The sequence below is a fragment of the Chiloscyllium plagiosum genome, unplaced genomic scaffold (genome assembly GCF_037043375.1).
Source record: "Chiloscyllium plagiosum isolate Xiang-an unplaced genomic scaffold, Cpla_swu_hap1 HiC_scaffold_35, whole genome shotgun sequence".
NCBI lineage: Eukaryota > Metazoa > Chordata > Chondrichthyes > Orectolobiformes > Hemiscylliidae > Chiloscyllium > Chiloscyllium plagiosum.
In genome coordinates, this window is record NW_028270173.1 from 65,300,281 (window position 1) to 65,321,302 (window position 21,022).

General features: G+C 41.5%; 1 protein-coding gene across 1 annotated transcript; it reads left to right on the forward strand.

Moving 5' to 3' along the window:
• Positions 1 to 2,204: 2,204 nt before the first annotated feature.
• LOC148141069 (cysteinyl leukotriene receptor 1-like) lies at positions 2,205 to 7,996 on the forward strand. Its single transcript, XM_087979071.1, has 2 exons — positions 2,205 to 2,274; positions 7,092 to 7,996. The coding sequence occupies exons 1-2, from the start codon at positions 2,205 to 2,207 to the stop codon at positions 7,994 to 7,996; spliced, it is 975 nt and encodes a 324-aa protein (XP_087835197.1).
• Positions 7,997 to 21,022: the final 13,026 nt, after the last annotated feature.

The window sequence follows — 21,022 nt, forward strand, 5'->3', positions numbered from 1 at the left end:
AAAAAGCACAATAGGTCAGGCAGCAACCGAGGAGCAGGAGAGTCGATGTTGGCAGCATAAGCCCTTCATCAGGAATTTCCTGTGCCGACCAAGCATCCCATCTGACTGAGTCCAATTTGCCAGTATGTCCCCATATCTCTCTACACCCGTACTATTAATATCCCCCTTCTTCTGGTAGCTCATTCTGATATGGAGTACACACGTCATGCAGAATTTACTCCTCACGCCTTTTTAAAATCTTTCCCCTTCACCTTAAATCTATGCCCTCTACATTTGGACTCCTTGGCTGTTCACTTTATTCACATCCTTCATGATTTTATTAGCATCTATCACGCCCATTTAATACATATCGCCGATGATGAAAACCCTGACTGGTTTTGTGGCCTTGATTTGTGAGCTGATCTCTCAGAACGAGTACATTCCAAATTGTATTTGAAGGCTGATACTTAAAAACAATTTGTGGGGCACGCGAGATAAACTTTTTTTTTATACACTGCATCAGTTTTTACATGTTTCTTAACATTAAAAGTGTAAAGAAAGGTTGTCTTGTGATTTGAGAACTATCTTGAGATTAATGAAATCATGCTGTGAAAAGCGATTTCCATTATTTGATCCCACAATATTTAGCGTTACAATCTTACTGCATTGTACATTGTGGGTAGAAATGTACAAATGAATGGATTACACAGATTGTGATAATCTGGTATTTATGCATCCAAATTGTTTGTTGCTGAGTCACTGATATGTTCCAATTTGATGAACATTCAATGAAAACCTGAAGAAATTAAACATGCGGAGTTATGGGGTGAAATAGGGTAATAGTTCTGAATGACTTGAGTTTGGACAGTGCAACAGGCTGGGTTAGTGGTTAGCACTGCTGCCTCACAGCGCCTGGAACCCGGGTCCGATTCTAGCCTCGGTCGGCTGCTGCGTCGAGTTTGCACGTTTCCTCCCACAATCCAAAGATGTGCAGGTTAGGTGAATTGGCCATGATAAATTGTCCATAGTTATCAGGGATGTATAGGTTAGTGCATTAGTCAGGGGTAAATGGAGAGTAGTAGGGTTGGAGAATGTGTGTGGCTGGGCTACGCTTCAGAAACTCAGGATAGACTTGTTAGGCTGATGTGCCTGTTTCCACACTGTTGGGGTTCTCTGAACCTCCATGAAGTCTCTGGATGGTGCAATCCCAGTGATTCTGTGAAACTACAACATGCTTTTTGGATGTTTTCACCTTGAACAATTAATGAAGTGGTGATAGCGAGCAACATGGGATGTCAGCAGGCTTTGATTTCGATGCCCTTACCTTCCAATTATAGATTTAAACACCTGTTCCAAATCAGAGTCATCAAATCTATCATTTTCATATCTAACATTTTTGGAACATCCAGAATACTTTCCCACTTTGTTATCAAATGTTGTCATTTCTGCCTCTTCACTTTGGAAGATAATATTAAAACAAGAAATGAAAACCACGTATATGGTGCTAAATATATCAATATTTATCTGTATACATAAATAGACGGTGAGGTCTGTACTGTTAATATTGTCACTTATACAGGAAACAAGCAACAACTGTCAGCATACTCTAAAATATTAGTAGAATGACAATTAAATGGAACCTTGTATCATTAAGCCAGTTTCGACTGTAAAAGATGTATTATTCAGATGTTCAAAAACAAAATATCTCTGTTTAGCTGAAATGCTGATCATCTGCATGCACCTGGTTATGTCACTCGAATATAGCTTGATTACATATACCTCATTTACGATATCCACCAACATAATTTTAAATTATAAATAACATATATTGGAATAACTAGACTAGATTCTTAATTTACACTCAAGTGCACCGCAAAAAAAACGCATTTTCTGTTTTGTGTATATGGCGCCCACGAAATGAAATTCAGCGGCCCTGTGCCATCAATTTTGAATGGTGATGTAGAATTATTTTGGTTGAAATGCTCGATTACGATAATACTTTGCTATCCTTATTATTTTAACATGTAACATCATTGCATAGTATTCCTGATAGGCAGCAGTAATTATGATTTCCCATAACTTACTTGTTTATCTGCCTGTAATTAACTCAATTACTTTGTTTTTGTCAATGTCACTTGAGGCTTTCCCACTGCTATAAATGAGACAGTTATTTTTAAGTTAGAAAGGCTGCCTGCACAGAGAAACAATATCGCCTCAATCTGAGTATGAGTCCACCAGTGATCATTCAAATAGAAAACATTTACTATCCCATCCTCGCAATCGTTGGTATTCCTGGTAAGAACCAGTTACTGTGTGAATTTGTTTAATCTGTTCATATTCATGGAGAATATTTTCCCTGTCTGACACTACCTTCTCTTGGGCTAATGATGCTCTTTTTTAATTCCGATGTGCTTGAACCACAGACTGTAATTTATCCTGAATTCTTTCCAACGATAGGTCCATTGTTTGTAGGTTCTCACACAATAATAATTTCTGCAACGGGAGTGAGAGACAGTGAGCCAGAGGGCAGCAAGGAAGGTAAATTTCAATATAAAATGCTTACCTCGTGAATACCCGGAGCACAGGTTGAATTGGAACTGACGAGGTCATGGGGACTGCTGGGTAAGGGATGTAATATATTCGGGCAGTGGCTAAACCCAAAACACTGCACGTGTAGTGTCTTCCACTCGGCGTCCCCTCTAATCAAAAAAGGAAAACTGTGTGGAGAGTTGTTACGTTAAGAATTATTTAAAAATCTCTTTTGGCGATTGAGAGCTGAGGGGTTGGAAGCATGGACAGTCGCATTGCAGGATATGGGAGGTAAGGAACACCACTATTGTCTCTGCTGACTTCCCTTGCGAGAAGTGCACCAAACACCAGCTCTTCACAGACCAGGTTAAGGAACTGGAGCAAGAGCTGGATGAACTTCGCATCATTTTGGTGGCTGAGGGGATGATAGACATGAGTTACAGGGATGTAGAGACTCCAAAGTTACAGAATAACGGTAGATAGGTGAACGGCAGGAGAGGGAAAGGGAATAGACAGTTAGTGCAGGGATTCCCCCTTCCTCTGAATAATAAGTATAATGCTTTGGTTGCTTTGTGTTTGGAGGGGAAATCCACAGCAACCAGGTCTCTGCCACTAAGCCGAGCTTTGTGACACATGAGGGAAATGGGAGAGTGATCGTGATAGGCGGTTCAATGGTTACAGAATCGGGTTCGATTCCAACCTTGGATGACTGTGTGGAGTTTACACGTTCTCCCCGTGTCTGCGTGGGTTTCCTCCGGGTGCTCCGGTTTCCTCCCACAGTCCAAAGATGTGCAGGTTAGGTGGATTGGCCACGCTTAAATTGTCATTTAGGTGCATTAGTCAGAGGGAAAAGGGATTTGGGCGGGTTAATCTTCGGAGTTTCGGTGTGGACCTATTGGGCAGAAGGGCCTGTTTCCACACTGTAGAGAATCTAATCTAATCAAAAAGACAAGTGATTGTGCTGTCATGAACGAGCCTCCCGAATAGCATGTTGCCTTCTGAGTGTGAGGGATATCTCTGATCGAGTGTACATGATTCTCAAGGGGGAGGGTGAGCAACCAGAGGTCACGTTACACATCCGTACCAATGACATAGCTAGGAAAAGGAATGAGAATATGAAAAGTGAATATGGGTAATTAGGTTGCAAGCTAGAAGGCAAGACAAACAGAGTAGTAATATGAGGATTACTACCTATGCCACGGGCTAGTGAAGGGAGGGACAGAGATCGAGTGCAGCTGAACATTTGTCTGCAGGGCTGGTGTAGGAGGGAGGGCTTTAAATATATGGAAATCATTGGGGTACCTCCTAGGGAAGTTGGGACCCATACAAGGAGGATGGGTTGTACCTGAACTGGAGGGGAAACAAAATCGTGTTCAAGAAGTTTGCAAGAGCTCTTTATGAGATTTTGAACTCGTTTGGCAGGGGGGGTGGGAACCACAGCTGTGGATCAGCGGATGGAGTAGATGGTGAGCTGACAGATATAGAGTGCAGAGAATCATTGAGGAAAGAATAAGAATTGATAAGGCAAAGTTACAGTCTGTGTGATTGTTTGAAGTGTGTTTGGTTTAATTCAAATGTCAAAAATGAGGGTGGTGAATTCAGAGCATGGATCAATACTTGGAGCTACAATGTTTTGCCAATTACAGAGACTAGGATGTAATGGGACGGGGATGATTGTCGCATGTTCCAGGAATCAAATGTTTCAAAAGGAATAGGGAGGAAGGTGTGGGGAAAGAGGTGGGGGAATGGCATTACTAATCAAGGGTGCAGAAAGTGAGGTCATCAAGGTTGATTTGCCGAACGATTCACTATGGGTGGAAGTCAGAACTAGGAAAGGAGCAATCACTTTCTTGGGAGTTAGCAAAAGCAACGGAAGCACAGAGGAGCAGGTTCCGAAGCAGATTTTGGAAAGGTGTAGAAATAATAGGGTTGTTGTCATGGGTGACTTCAACTTCCCCAATACTGATTAGCACCTCCATAGATCAAATAGTTTGGATGGTGCAGATTTTGACAGTTGTATCCAGGAAGGACTCCTGTTTTAATTTTGTGGATAGGCTGACTAGAGGGTAGGCCACTTTGGATTTGGTGCTTGGAAAAGATCCAGGTCAGGTGTCAGATCTCTCAGTGGGAAGGCATTTCAGTGATAGTGATCACAACACCCCAATCTTTAGAATAATCAAGGAGAGGGATCGGAGCAGACAGTACGGGAATGTATTTAATTGGGGGAGGAGGGTTACAATGGCATTAGACAGGAACTGTGGAGCTTAAATTGGGAGATGATAGCCTCAGGGAAATGTACAACAGAAATGTGGAGACTGTTAAGTCCTGGATGGGTTTGTACCACTGAGGCAAGAAATAGTTGGAAGGGTAAAGGAATCTTGGATGACAAGAGATGTGGAACAGTCAGTCAAGCGGAAGAAGGAAGTATATTTGAGGATGCAAGGATCAGACAGGATCTAGAAGGTTACGAGGTAGCCAGGAAGGAACTGAAGAATAGACTGAGCATCTGGAAGGTGGAATGAAAACCCCTTGGCAGGTAAGAAAAAGGAAACGCCAAAGCTCTCTACACTTATATGAGGAACCGGACGATGGCAGTGTGAGGGCAGGGCTAATCAGGGATATTGGAGGGAACTTGTGCTTGCAATCGGAGATCCTTAATGAATACCTTGCTTGAGCATTTACAAGTAAGAGGGACCTTTTCGCTTGTGAGGGCAGAGTGAAACAGGCTGATATGCTAGGACAAATTGATGTTGGGAAGGAAGATGTGCTGTAACTGTTGAAAAACATAAGGACAGGTAAGTCCACTGGGCCAGACCAGATCGAACCAAGGTTGCTACAGAAAGTGGGAGGAAGAGATTGCTGCGTTTTTGGCGATGAAGTTAGCATGCTCACTGTCCACTGGAGTAGTACCAGATGCTTGGAAGGTACCAAATGTTATTCCCTTGTTCAGGAAATGGAATAGGGATTACTCTGGGAATTACAGACCAGTCAGCACAAAGTCAGTGTGGGGCAAATCATTGGAGAGGATGCTAAGAGAAAGGACTTGTGGTTATTTGCAAAACCATAGCCTGATTAGAAATAGTCAGCATGGCTTTGTCAGGGGTATGTCATGCCTCACAAGCCTTAAGGAATTCTTTAAGGATGCGACAAAATACGTTGATTAAGGTAGAGTGGTGGATGTGGTGTTAGGATTTTAGCAAGGCTTTTCATAAGGTTCCCCATGGTAGGCTCATTAGAAAGCAAGGAGGCATGGGATGCAGGGAAAGTTGGCTGTTTGGGTACAGAATTGGCTGGCCCATAGAAGTTAGAGGGTGGTCATAGATGGAAAGCATTCAACCTGGATCTCGGCCACCAGTGCTGTTCCACAGGGATCTGTCCTGGGACGTCTGTTCTTTGTTATCTTGACAAATGACATGCATGATGAAGTGGAAGGGTGGGTTGGTAAGATTGCCAATGTCGTGAAGATAGGTGGAGTTGTGGATAGCGTTGATGCTGGTGTATGTTAAAACAGGATAGTAACAGGATGCAGAGCTGGGCTGATAAGTGGCAGATGGATTTTTTTGCAAACTAAATTATAGCTGAGAAAACGTGTTAGCCCCTCTTGTTAACATTATATGCTTGCTTGGAAATTTCATCGTCTTCCAGAAATTAATGCAATCATTGTCAAGTAACCTTCATGCCGCACAAGTGACAGACAACAGCCAAATAGAAAAAACAATAAATTGATTGTAGCACTTGTTATTCATTCTTCTTTCCATAACTAAATATCATGCTGTTCTCAAACTGGGGGATGCCATTGACCACAGCAGAAATTAGATCATCCACATACGTCCTTCGGTTACTCGAATTTCCCAGAGACTGATCATTATGTGGCTATATTCCACGTTTGGTTTCTGTATGACTATAGTATAGTCATACAGTCCTGAAGAAGTCTTATGCCCGAAACGTCGATTCTCCTGTTCCCTGGATGCTGCCTGATCTGCTGCGCTTTTCCAGCAACACATTTTCAGCTCTGATCTCCCAGTATCTGCAGACCTCACTTTCTCCCTATAGTATAGCATCATCTATAATGGACCCTCAGTAATTTTAAATCACTACATTTTGTGTGTGCCCAATATTCCATCACAGCGTGCATAACATACCAACCAATGAAAGAATTGATGGCAATGTGTGCTATGGACAAGAAATGCAGCAGCAAAACATGCATTCTTCAACAGAATCTTGCTGCCTTTCATTAACTACCACATAGTTTAATAAGTATAATAGATCTATAGTTCATTAAATACCTGTAAAAATCCCTCTCAATAACATGCCATTCTAATTTGGATTTGTTTCATCTTTTGGCATAGTCTTTCCATCAATGCACCATCTGCCTTCTCAGCAACAATTCTGGGTGCTCTACCACAAAAGTGGTGATAGTGATTTATGAAGGGAAGTCATTATTATTTTGTCAAGACTAATCATGAATTATTTAATGAATACTGCCATGGCCCACATCTCCTGCATGAATAAAACATTTCTGTCAGGATTGGTAATCTATCTGAGGAAGTGCACATTGTAATTTTCTTCCACCTTTTCTGCAGCTAACTTGATGACAATCTTCATTCTCTTACGTGGACGGTGTGGCCTCTCAAAATGTATCACCCATTACCTGTTGGCTATGGCAGTTGCTGATTTAATGGTTCTACTATTCGAAGTGATTCTGTATGAAATTAATGATGCTTATTTTTCACATTCATTCCTGAACTATACTCCTGTTTGTAGACTCAATCTTGCATTGTTATTTGTATCAGTTGATTTATCAGTCTGGTTTACTGTAGCTTTCACTTTTGATCGATTCGTTGCTATTTGCCATCAAACATTAAGAATTAAGTATTGCACTGAGAAATGTTGTACAGTAGTATTATCAGTGATCTGTTTATGTGGCATCTTGCAAAATGTTCCAATTTACTTTATTTATGAACCTCGGGAAATAATTGACAACATACCATGGTCATGTTATACAAAACCAAGCTTCTACACATCAACTCTGTTTATAGTGCTTTTTTGGCTAGATACCATATTAACCCCATTTTTACCATTTGTTTTAATCCTACTGTTTAATGCTTTGACTATCAGGCATATTTTAATTGCCAATCGAATAAGACGTGGACTACGACGTAACAAGTGCATTGAAAATAATTCTGATCCAGAGGTAAATGTCAGAAGGAAATCCATTATTTTATTGTTAGTGATATCTGGCACTTTCATATTGTTATGGATGGTAAATTTTATATGTTTTATCAGTGTTCATTTCATAAACACACAATTTTTAGAAGCTAATTATGATGAACCTGCCACTATTGCAGAACAATCTGGATATATGCTCAGATGTTTGAGTTCTTGTACAAACACATTTATTTATGCAGCTTCCCAGAAACATTTTAGAGACGAACTAATGCATATCATTAGATATCCTTTTGATTTTTTCTTTGGTTCAGTCAAATGATTAATACTTCCCAGAATTAAAATTGATCTATGCAATTAAATAGAAATCGTTCAACTTACATAGATTTAAATAAAATAAGCAGTGCTCAGTTTCTCTAATTTATTATTCAGATTTTATTTTATTATAAAATTATTCAGATGATATGGGAAAGGTAAAAAAATACTCTTACTTCTCTGCATTTCCTAGCAGCTACTGTAAGCGATAAATGTCATTATGTTGAAAGTAATTTGAGTCTGATGTCCGATCTTCCATGATTGTAAGAAATATAAAACAACATAATCTGGCATTATTTCACCTTTAATTTATTAACTTGACAAACGTGTTTTCAAAGAAGATATAAATTGCATCAAAAATCATTAATGGATATTAGCTAAAATGACCAGATGCCTGGTTAATGTGCGAATATTTCATGGAGTTCCTGAAAAGAAAAGAGTTAGCTTTAGAGAGCAAAATACAAAGGGGTACCTTGAAACTTTGCTTTGGGAATTCTAGACCTAGTGGTAAAATGAACAACTCATAATGATGTGAATACTCTGCCGGCCAATAGTATGTCAAGTATGAAGGATGTCAAGGACTACTGGACAGCTGGAACTGAATGCATAGATTGATTGGGAATAAAAATGAAACTCAGTGTCAGGCTTTTAATGTTTGTTGTATTGGTTAACTAAATGTCCTGAAGTATCACAGCTAAACACATCACCAATATCAGATTTTTTTATGAATTGTTTGAAATATACATATGCCACGTTGAAAAGTTCACAATTTCGTTTTGATTTTGTCTCATCACTCGTTTGGAACTGTGGACTGAAGATGAGAATGAAACTTTGATCAGCTGCTTGATGTTTCTGTTTTGAAGAGAACAAATAAACTTTTATAGTTTACAGACACTGGTCTGGAAAGTTGGTCACTGTTTAATTAATTAGGCACGAGGATATGTTAATACTGAAGAACTGGTCGGTATTAGTTTGATTTTTAATTGGTCAAACAAAGGTAGAACGACGTGGGGGAAACAAATTACAGAAAATGTTGAGGACTGAAGAGAAACTATAGGTTTACTTTTGGTCTTGGGCAGAAGGGAGAGGGTATTCAAAACCACTGGATTGAAGTTGCTTTGCATTTCATTCTGTACTTTGTTACTTCAAACAAAGTTGACGGTATTGAGGGAGGGACTCCAATATTTCAGACATCAATTAAAGTTCTGCAGTGGTTTGCAGAAATTATTTGCAAGAACCGGTGACTTTGGAATTCAAGAATATATAATCACGTGTGTTTGGCGTACAACACATCGTTCAAGGGTTCATGAAGGTTTACGACCCCTTTTGAAACTGCTAACTGGCAAATTGGAATTCTTTACTTGCTTTCAATTTATCACATAAATGCGCTTGCCTGTCTCTGAGTTCGCGCATGTGCACGTGTGTGAAAGAGAATCGTCATAGTACTTCATGCAGATTGGGGAGAGGCCATAGATATGAAATACTATTGCTTTTCATCCATTTTCGGCTTAACTTACGATATAAGTATCAAATTATCAAGTGTTTTTTTGGTCTAACATAAATTTGGTGCTTGATATCTGTTATTTGTAAAATCAGATGAGGAACAACTTGAAGATTTTGAAGGTCATTCAATAATTTTAGTTTTACTGTGTTTTAAATTCAGGGATCAGGAGGCTGGTTTAGTTTGGCCTGTTATCCGGCATCTAACATGCTTCGTTTGAATTGCATTTCAGTTAAACCGCATATGTTAACCGGCAAAATTGTTCTCCACAATCCTCAAGGATGCACCATAAGACAAAAGTGCAGAAATTTGACCATTCGACCCATCAAGTCTGCTGCTACATTCAATCATGGCCAAAATAAAATCAACCCCTTTTTCCCGCTTTATCCTTGAAATATGCGGCAATCAAGAACGTATCGATCTCTTGCAATCTTCTCTCATAATACTTGCCAGCTTACACTCTTATTTAACCCTCGCCCTCCTTACTTCTTTTTAACTGTCATCTGTTGGTCGTTGCGGGCTTCCCAAACCTCTGGATTGCCACTGTCCTTCACCATATTGCATGGCTCCCTTTTTCTTTTATGCTGCCCCTGACTTCCCTTGATAGCCATGGTTGCCTCGTCCTCCTTTTACCAGGCTTCTTTATTCTATGGATGAAGTTTTTGCTGTGTCTCCCGAATTTCTACCAGAAACTTGTTCCATTGCCTTGCATGTTAAGTTTCTCTCCCAGCCAATTCTATCCAGTTCCCCCACATGGCTTTATTCAAAAATAAGAGCCATGAAGTGTCTTGTTGGATGAACACAGCAGGTCAGGCAGCATCTGAGGAGCAGGACCGTCGACATTTCGGGCATAAGCCCTTCATGAGGAATACTTTCTCCACGTCTTTATTCAACTATAGTATCACTACATCTCATTCCAGCTTCTCCTTCTCAAATTGCAGGGTAAATTCTATCATATTATTATAATGTCTCCGAAGGGTTCCTTCACCTTCACCTCCCTTATCAAGTCTTATCATTGCACTTCCATAAATCCAGAATTGTCTCTTCCCTGGTAGGCTCCACCACAAGCTGCTCCAAAAAGCCATCTCGTAGACATTCCACAAGTTCATTTTCTTCTTATCCCGACCAAGCTGATTTTCTCAGTCCACTGTCATATTGAAATCCCCCACGATGACGGTAACCTTGCTTTTCTTTTATACCTTTTCTATCTCCAAATCTTTCTTGTGCTGCAAATCCTGACTAATGTTTGGATGCCTATATTATAACCGTGTTTTTTTAAGTTAGAGGTTTCTCACCTCTACCCTCACCGATTCTACATCCTCTCACCCTACATCCTTTCTTGCTATTATTTTTGTTTCTTACTAATAAGGTGCGCCACTCCCCGTTGCCCACCTGCCTGTGTTTTCCATGGGATGTTGATCCTTTGAGGTTTAGCTTTCATGCTCAGATCTTCAACCAACTGAGCCGTGAAAGCTGTATGACAACAGATGTTGCTGTTCATATTTCTCCTCAGTTTCTCAGTGAATTTCTATGCATTTCCACCATCAACAGAGAAACTGCAGAGGCTCTGGTCCTTTGATTATCTTCGGGGACTGTGATCATATCTGAAAGACTTGGATGCTCCAGTGACAATAGATTAGACATAACACCTCATAACCATGTCACTGGATCTCTTAAATGACTAATGTGGGATTTCTCCGACTTTCTGTCCAATTGGTGCGATCCTTTTTATGATAACAATATTTCTAATGATTTTGTGAAATTAACAGTATGTCAAAGGGATTACCCAAGTGGCTATTTGTTTCCGTGGAAATGCACAATATACGTTTCCGCTGGAAATAGACGGTGAATTAGATTATTTCACTTCCCAGCGCCTCCCCACCCCCCGATTTATTTTCTGATGTGGATGATATAGTCAGATTTCCATTGCTAAGAGAAATTTCCAGGGCATCATCATTTGAATACAATGATTCATTCAATGGATGAGGGGCGTCGTGTCGCTGGCGTGACTGGTTTCAGCCTGACAAAATTCCCCCTCCCTGAAGTATTCTTGAAATATCCACTGCGATTAATTCTTGCCATTTTCTACTGCACTATCAAAAGGCACGACAGACTGATCATGTTTTGATAACCTATGCAGAAGAAAAGAAATAATCAATTTTTACTGAGTTTGGACACACAGCGATAATACTGCATGCTTAGCCTGGTGACTTAAAAATTCATAGGCATCCAGACAAATATTCTCCAATAAATTAGCAACATAGAAGCCAGGCACACGGCCATCATAACATTGAGACTGGTTGAAATTGCTTTTCATGTGCAGGATGCGTCCATCAGCTACTTCCTAAGCAAGGAAATTCCCGTAAAGAAAGTAGTACCATCACAGCGTGTCATTCGTTTCAAGTCTTGTTTATCAGCTATTAAATCTGCCAATGGTCAGAAAGCCTTTGATCGGATTGGTTGATTTATGGTGCATTGAAATAAAATGCACCAGTTAACTTTCTGCATGATGGTTCGATTGCATTTGTTACTAGACTCTTTGTCGTCAGTGAGCAGCTTTGGTCCACTGGAACTACAACGGTTTTTATACACATCCAAACAGACTGTCATTGCTGTAATATGGATCAAACGCAGCCAAATGGGTCCATTAAAACTTAGGAAATCCTGGTCAGCATGGGCAATTTGGCCGGAGGGTTCTGTTTCCATGCTGTATTAGTTTATAACATGGGAATGGCATTGGCAGCTATTGGGTTGGGCATTCCACTGCTCAGACCGTTCATGAAAGTGCACGGGACCCCGTATCATTTACGTCATGGAATTCTTTAAGCAAATTGCTGGGGAATTGATGCTTTTGATTCAACGCTACTGGAACCGTGGGACAGTCACAAGTCAAATCCTTCCCTTGTGACGATTCTGACGAAACTGACTAAAATAGTTATTGAGGAAGAGTTAAACTACCAAATGCAGGTACACATCTCAGAAGTACCCGTCAAGCCATTTCACATACCCCGCACACTGTGGTGACGTGCTTTTCGACGTGTCCGAACTCAGAAACGGCACCGAATTCACTTCCTCACCCCCACCCTGATCTATCCCCAATCGTCTCTCTACCGTGCCCAAAAGCTGGAGAGCCGCCTGGCTTCCAACCACAGTCGCCCTCTCTGCTGCTCAGACCCAGATGGCCTGCCCATTCACACTGTCATCTGCCAACTCGATCTTTCACTGTCAGATGTTACAAATCGTGTAACATCTTTTGTGAACAGGTTCTTAGATTTGGTGAACAGGATTTAACTTGGACTTAAACTTGGTGAAAGCAGCTTAATGAACGTAATATCTTCAGCTTTCAATTTTTAACCTTTTCCCACAAATGAAACTATCTTTATGAGGAGCAACTCTTGTTGTATTCTGATTTATTTGTGGTGATCTGCACCCCTCAGTTTGTGAAAATGCAACTTCAAATTTACTGTTACCTGAGGAACGACAGACGCATGTCATTCAGAGGATATCTACCGTTCCTCTTCACTGTTTCCACTCACTTCCAGGAAAGGTCTCTGTCTGCGTAGTTGCATAGCACTACCAACTCGGTCGTCGAATGTCCAGTTGCAAGTTCACAACAATTTCTCAATTTTCTTTTTAAGATGAAGTTCCCAGCTACGTATTCACTACAACCGTTGTGGATTGAGCCTAGTGATTGCAATTTTGAAATGACTTGGTCAGTAACTCTTTGAAAACCTCTGGCGAATCAAAATCCAACAGCTGTCTTCCATTTCTTTGGTACTAGTCAGAAGTAAATGAAAGAAAACTCGAGCTTTCGACACTCTTCATCCAGTACCGGTGAGTAAAGACTGGAATGCCTCACGAGTTTTAACAATATGGTCAAGGACACCAAGGTCCATCTTTCCCAATTTTGGATTGCATCCTCCTTGCTCCGAGAATAGACGGAAGTGCATATAATATTCTGCTACGGTCCTCTGACTCCATGCACAATTTGTCCCTTGATCGTTAATGGGCCCTACACTTTCCATGGTTGTTGTCTTCCCCTTGATATATTGTTAGAATATCGTTGAATTCTCCCTAATCTTGGCCAGCATTTTTCATGGCTCCTCTTTCCTCTCCTAAGAGCTTTCGTTATTTCGCCACAGCACTTCCCATATTTTAGGGCCTCCACTGTTCTGTTGCTTTTTTACTTATGTCAAGTCCCTCTTCTAACCTTTATTCAGTTCTGAATGTTCCTATTCATTCATGGTGCTCCGTGCTTGTTACTCGTACATTTAACCCCTAAAAGGAACATTTTGAACTGTATCACTGTGCCATTTTAAATGTCGGAAAATGCGGCGTTTGAAAAGCACTGCAGGACATCATGACATTCCTGAGGAAGGCATTATGTCTGAAACTTTCCTGCTTCTCGGATGCTGACTGACCTGCTGTGCTTTTTCAGCATTACACTTTTTGACTCTGATCTCCAGCATCTGCAATCTTCATATTCTCCGTGTCATTTTAAATGTCTTGCTGTCTTTGCTGTAGAGATACCCTCCAAGAATGTTCTGGCCAGATCCTGCCCTTCATTAATAAAGTTTTCATTAAAACAATCCATAATTCTTTCTCCGAAACTTGTTGGACCGGTGTCAAGTGATTTTTGACAATTTCATTCTGAAACTGTTTCAACTGCTGGTTGATCAGCATTGTTATATTCACTTGACAAGCCACGGCTCCATTGAGCAAAACAGCTTTTTAACTGCAGCCATAATGACTGGAGTTGGGCATTAGGGTGAAGCATCATTCCGAAATGGAGACACCACTTCAAAACTGGTAGACCATCTCAGATTTGACATAAAATGAAAAGTGGTAGTACAAAGAACGCATTATTTTGAGAAGAAACTATTATAATTAACGCCCGCCCACACATTGTCGCTGGCAACTAATTGACAATCATACCTAAAGTAACTTTGGACACAATCTGAACTACAATATTGAACAGTGCCAATAAAGTATTCATAACTCCAGAAAAAAAAAGCATTGGTCCCAAAATGACGCCTTCTTCCAAAATTGTCAACTCATTGAACAATAAGAGCTTTTGCAAATATTTAATTTCCTTTTAAATGTATCAAATAAATTGACATGTGCATTCAAATTTTCACATCATTGCCAAACGGCCTTATCACTTGCCAAACGAAGAAATACTCACAAGTACTCAACTCGATGAGTGAGAGATCGTGGTACCTGTTGATACGGCAAAATTAGAGAATGAAGCCTTGCACCAAAAATGCTGGGGGCTACACAGTAGATTAAAAAAAAAACAAAGGTTTGTAATATCTGGATCATTTCCGGTGAGTGCTAGTGATTTTCACGACAAGAAAATGGGACAGATGAATTTGTGGTTGAAGAGTTGGTGCAAAACGGAAGGTTTTAAATTCCCGGATATCTGGCACCATTTTTTGGGAAGGCTGAATAAGCACCAATGGCAGGATCTGATTCACACTGCAACAAACGTCCGAGCAGGTAGGTTCGTTAATGCTGTTGGGAGGCATGTCAACTTGCCTGGCCGTGGGGTTGCTGGTGGGCAGTGTGGGGTGAGTTGTAGGGGAAACCTTTCTCACTGCATTAGTTAAATTGGGAACCACTGAGATCCCAGAACTGATCCCTGTCTCACTCCATTACTTATCTTGCATATCACTGAGACACCAGTACAGAATCCTGTCTCACTGTATTAGTTAAATTGGGAACCACTGAGACCACAGCATTGATCCATGTCTCACTCCATTACTGAACTTGTCTCTCACTGAGAACTCAGTACTGATCCATTTCTCACTTAATTAGATATATTGTAAATTACTGAGACCCCAGCACTGATCCCTGTCTCACCCCATTAGTTACATAAAAAAATCACTGAGACCCCAGCACTGATCCCTGTCTCACCCCATTAGTTACATAACAAATCACTGAGACCCCAGCAGTGATCCCTATCTCAATCCATTAGTTACATAACAAATCACTGAGACCCCAGCAGTGATCCCTATCTCAATCCATTAGTTACATAACAAATCACTGAGACCCCAGCAGTGATCCCTGTCTCACTCCATTAGTTACATAACAAATCACTGAGACCCCAGTGCTGATTCCTGTCTCACTCCATTAGTTATAGTGTAAATCAACTGACCCGTACATTGATCCCTGTCTCACTCCATTAGCTACATTGGAAATCACTTGACACCAGCAATGATCTCTGCAACAATGCATTAGTTACATTGTAACTCACTGAAACCCCAAGACTGATGCCAGCGTCACCACATTAGTTACATTGTAAATCACTGAGAACCCAGCCCTGATTCCTGTCTTACTCCATGGTTAACATTGTAAATCATTGGTACCCCAGGATTGATACCTGTCTATCTCCATTAGTTGCAGTGCAAATCACTGAGTCCCCAACGCTGATTACTGTCGCACTCCATTAGTTACACTGTAAACCATTGAGATGCCAACACCGATCCCTGTTTCACTGCATTAGTTACATTGTAAATCATTAAAACCCAGCACTGATTCCTGTCTCACTCCTTTAATAACATTATAATCCCTGAGACCCCAGTATCGATTCCTGTCTCAAGCCATTGGTTACATTGTAAATCGCTGAGAGCCCAGCACGGATCCGTATTTCACTTATTAATTACATTGTAAGTTACCGAGGCGCCAGCACTGATCTGTCTCTCCAATAGTGACATTGTAAATCACTGAGCCCCCAGCACTGATCCCTGTCTCAGTTCATTCGTCACTGTGTAAATCGGTGAGACCCCCGCACCAACGACTGTCTCACCCCATTCGTTACCGTGTAAATCAATGAAACCTAGCAATGATCCCTGACTCAATCCATTAGTTACATTGTAATTCACTGTGACCCCAGCACTGATTAAGGTCTCACCCCATTAGTTTCATTATAAATCTCTTATACTCCAGCTCTGATCCCTGTCTCTCTCCATTATATACATTGTAAACCGGTGAGACCCTGGCACTGATCTCTGTCTTACTCCATTAGTTACACTATAAATCATTGGGACGCTAGCGCTGTTCCTTGTGTCATTCCATTAGTTACATTGTAAATCACTGAGATCCCAGCACTGACCCCTGTCTCACTGCATTACTCACAGCATAAATCACAGCACTGATCCGCGTCTCACTGAGTGAGCTACGTTGTAAATCAATGCGATACCAGCGCTGATTCCTGTCTCACGCCATTAGTTGCACGGTAAATCACCGAGACCCCAGCGCTGATCCCTGTATCACTCCATTAGAGACATTGTACATCAGTGAGACCCCAGCACTGATCCCTGCCTCACTCCATTAATTACCTTTATGCATTTTGAGAGCTGCAACTCCACCTCTTCTCCAATGTGAACTCTTTTCAAGACATCACTACTTATTGCCAGTAGTCCCAGAGCAGTACATGTACTTGGAAAGGCAAGAACTGATTCCGGATAGTCAACATAGCTTTGTGGGTGGGAAATCATGTCTCACAAACTTGATTGAGTTTGTTGATGAAGTAACAAAGAAGATTGATGAGAGAAGAGCAGGAGATGTGATCTCTATGGACTTCAGTAAGGCGTTCGACAAGGTTTCCCATGGGAGGCTGATTAGCAAGGTTAGATCTCACAGAATACAGGGAGAACTAGCCATTTGGATACAGAACTGGCTCAAAGGTAGAAGACAGAGGGTGGTGGTGGAGGGTTGTTTTTAAGACTGGAGGCCTGTGACCAGTGGAGTGCCACAAGGATCGGTGCTGGGTCCTCTACTTTTTGTCATTTACATAAATGATTTGGATGCGTGCATAAGAGGCACAATTAGTAAGTTGCAGATGACACCAAAATTGGAGGTGTAGTGGACAGCGAAGAGGGTTACCTCAGATTACAACAGGACCTGGATCAGATGGGCCAATGGGCTGAGAAGTGGTAGACCTTGGAGTGCAGGCTCGTAGCTCCTTGAAAGTGGAGTCACAGGTAGATAGGATAGTGAAGAAGGCGTTTGGTATGCTTTCCTTTATTGGTCACAGTATTGAGTACAGGAGTTGGGAGGTCATGTTGTGGCTGTATAGGACATTGGTTAGGCCACTGTTGGAATATTGCATGCAATTCTGGTCTCCTTCCTATCGGAAAGATGTTGTGAAACTTGAAAGGCTTCAGAAAAGATTTACAAGGATGTTGCCAGGGTTGGAATATATGAGCTATATGGAGAGGCTGACCAGGCTGGGGCTGTTTTCCCTGCAGCATCAGAGGCTGAGGGGTGACATTATAGAAGTTTACAAAGTTATGAGGGACATGGATAGGATAAATAGACAAAGTCTTTTCCCTAGGGTCGGGGAGTCCAGAACTAGAGGGCATTAGGTTTAGGGTGAGAGGGAAAGATATAAAAGAGACCTAAGGGCCAACGTTTACACGCAGAGGATGGTACCTGTATGGAATGAGCTGCCAGAGGATAAGGTGGAGGCTGGTACAATTGCAACACTTAAGAGGCATTTGGATGGGTATATGAATAGGAATGGTTTGGAGGGATATGGGCCGGGTGCTGGCAGGTTGGACTAGACTGGGTTGGGATATCTGGTCAACATGGACAGGTTGGACCAAAGCATCTGTTTCCATGCTGTACATCTCTATGACTCTATGACTTTATGTCTCTGCACAGTAAATATTCGTATTGGAAATTTTTATTTTCGGCTTTTACCCACCTCCGGCGATTGCACGCCAAGGCAGCCTTGCTGATTCTAAGGGGTCACTATTATAATCGTAGTTACTATTTTACTTTTAACATACTTGCAGAATCTCTTTGGATTCTCCTTTTCTCCATCTGATAAGCTATCTCATGTTCTATTTTTGCCTTTCTGATTCCCTCGAAGTGGATTTCAATATCCCCAAAGACTCCTTGGTATTTTCAGTTGACCTTGTCCATCCTTTTTCTTGACCACTGCCTTACTATGTCTAGCCAATCAGTATCCCCTACTTTGCTAACTTTGCTCTCCAAACTAACAGGAGTACAAAGTGTCTGAAGTCTCGTTATATAACATGTTAAAGACTACCACATTTCAGACAACTCTTTAACTTCGAACTGCCTGACCCAATCAGAATTCGAATGTTACTGTCTGATATCATCAAAATTGGCGTTGCTCCAATTTAGTAATTTAACTTGTGGTTCAGGACTATCCTTTTCCTGAACTCTGTTAATACTGAGAGAATTATTGTCACTAGTCCCAGACCTTTCCCCACTCACAACTCATTTAATTGCCCTGCTTTGTTGCCAAAGAGAACATCGATTTTTTGCTCCTTCTTTCGTAGGACCACCTGAGTTTTGATTGAGTTTTTTTTATAATAGACGTAACAAATTCCTCCCCATCGAAGGCCTTAATACTATTGCAGTCCCGGTCTATGTTTGGAACGGTAACATCTCTGACTATTACAACCTTGTTACTCGAACACGTTCTGCCTCCCGATTTGCTCAATTTCCCGTTGACTATTCGCAGGCTGAGAGTACAATCCCATCAAAGTGATCACGCCCTTCTTATTTCTCGATTCCGCCCATATAGCTTCACTGGACGGTCGCATTTGAATCTCATCTCGAACTACTGCCATAATATGTTCTCAAATCAAAAACGCAACTCGCCCTCCTCTCTTAGTCACAGAGTTATAGACATATACAGCACAGAAACTGACCCTTTGGTCCAACTTGTCCAGGCCGAGCATATATCCTAACCTAGTCTACTCTGATTTGCCAAAACTTGGCCCATATCCCGCCAAACCCTTTTTATTCATGTACCCATCCAGATGTCTTTTAAATGTTGTAATTGTACAAGCCTCCCCCACTTCCTATGGCAGCTCATTCCATGCAGCACCGCCCTCTGCGTGAAAAATTGCGCTTAGATCCCGTTTATACCCTTCGCCTTAACTGACGCTTTCTAGTTCTGGACTCACACACCCCAAGTGAAAAGGCTTTTTCTATCCATACCCCTCATGATTTTTTAAACCTCTATTAGGTCACACTCAGCCTCTGACGCTCCAGGGAAAACAACCCCAGCCTATCCAGCCTCTCCCTGTAGCTCAAAACTTCCACCTCCGGCAATATGTTTTCAAATCTTTTCTGAACACTTTCAAGGTTCACAACTTCCTTCCGATAGGAAGGAGACCAGAATTGTATGCATTATTCCAAACGCTGCCAAAACGCAACGTGACATCGCAATACTATACTCAATGCTCTGAGTAAGAATGAGAAGCATATTAAACGCCTTCTTCACTATTCTATAAATCTGCAACTCTCCTTTCAAGGAACTATGAACCTGCACTCCAAGGTCTCTTTGTTCAGCAACGCTCCCTCGGATTTTACCATTAAGTGTATGAGTCCTGCTGTGATTTAGTTTTCTTGTTCCCCGGAACATTACGCTACTTGCATTGCTCTTCTCTCTGCAATGCTTTTGCAATAGCTGTGATATTTCTTTCCCACTCTCCCACCAAGCCCTGAAATCATCTGCACTATCTGTCATACCTCTTGCATTCCAATGAATGCAGTCCCGTTCATCATATTCCTGATTCCTGGCTGTGCTGCTCCATGTCTAGTGTCTGTACCTTCTGTACCAGCCTCAAGCTTCTATCTTGTGTCACCACTGTTTCGGCTGTCCCCACCAACAGTATTGATAACGGTATATTTGTTCGAGGGGGGAGGTCCACAGGAGAATCCTGTATGATCTGCCTGCCTCTCCCAGCGCTCACCAATCTACCTGGTCATCCAACGAATATTCAACAGACTGATTGCAGGAATGGCAGGAGTACATATGAAGAAAGACTGGATAAACTAGAGATCGCATGGAGATATACGAAATCGTAATGGAACAGGATAGGCTAGATGCCGCTTGTTGGGGAAGCCCAAAACTCGGGGTCACAATCGACGAATAAGGGCTACCCATTCAGGACTGAAATGAGGGAGAATTCCATCATTGAGAGAGTTGTGAACCTGTGGTTTCTCTCACGCAGGAAACAATGGGGGCCGATGTATTAGACATTTTATAGAGGAAGGTGGGCGTGACATTGCAGCTAATGGGATCAATGGAGATCGAGAGAAAGCAGTATTAGGTTACTGTGATTGTTTGGAGAAAGAGAAGGCTGCAGAAGCTGGAGAATCAGAGCCCAAAAGGGTGCCGCTGAAAAAGCGCAATAGGCCAGGCAGCAACCGAGGAGCAGGAGAGTCGATATTGCCAGCATAAGCCCTTCATCAGGAATTTCCTGTGCCGACCAAGCATCCCAGGAGCAGTTTTGGTTCCGTAATCAAAGGAAGGGCAGGTTTTGCTCCAGAGGATGTGAGTGGTTTTCCCTGAGAAAATGAGCAGACATATGTTTCTTGAAGTTTCGAAGAATTAAATGAGACGTAGACTAACTGGAAATGGAAATTCATCAGGCATACGGCAGGGTTGAATCTAAGAGAGCATTTCCCTCAGCTGGGAAATTTAGAGAATTGTATCAAAACCTCATAATAATTCATAATATATCAGTAAGTTAGCATGAGAAG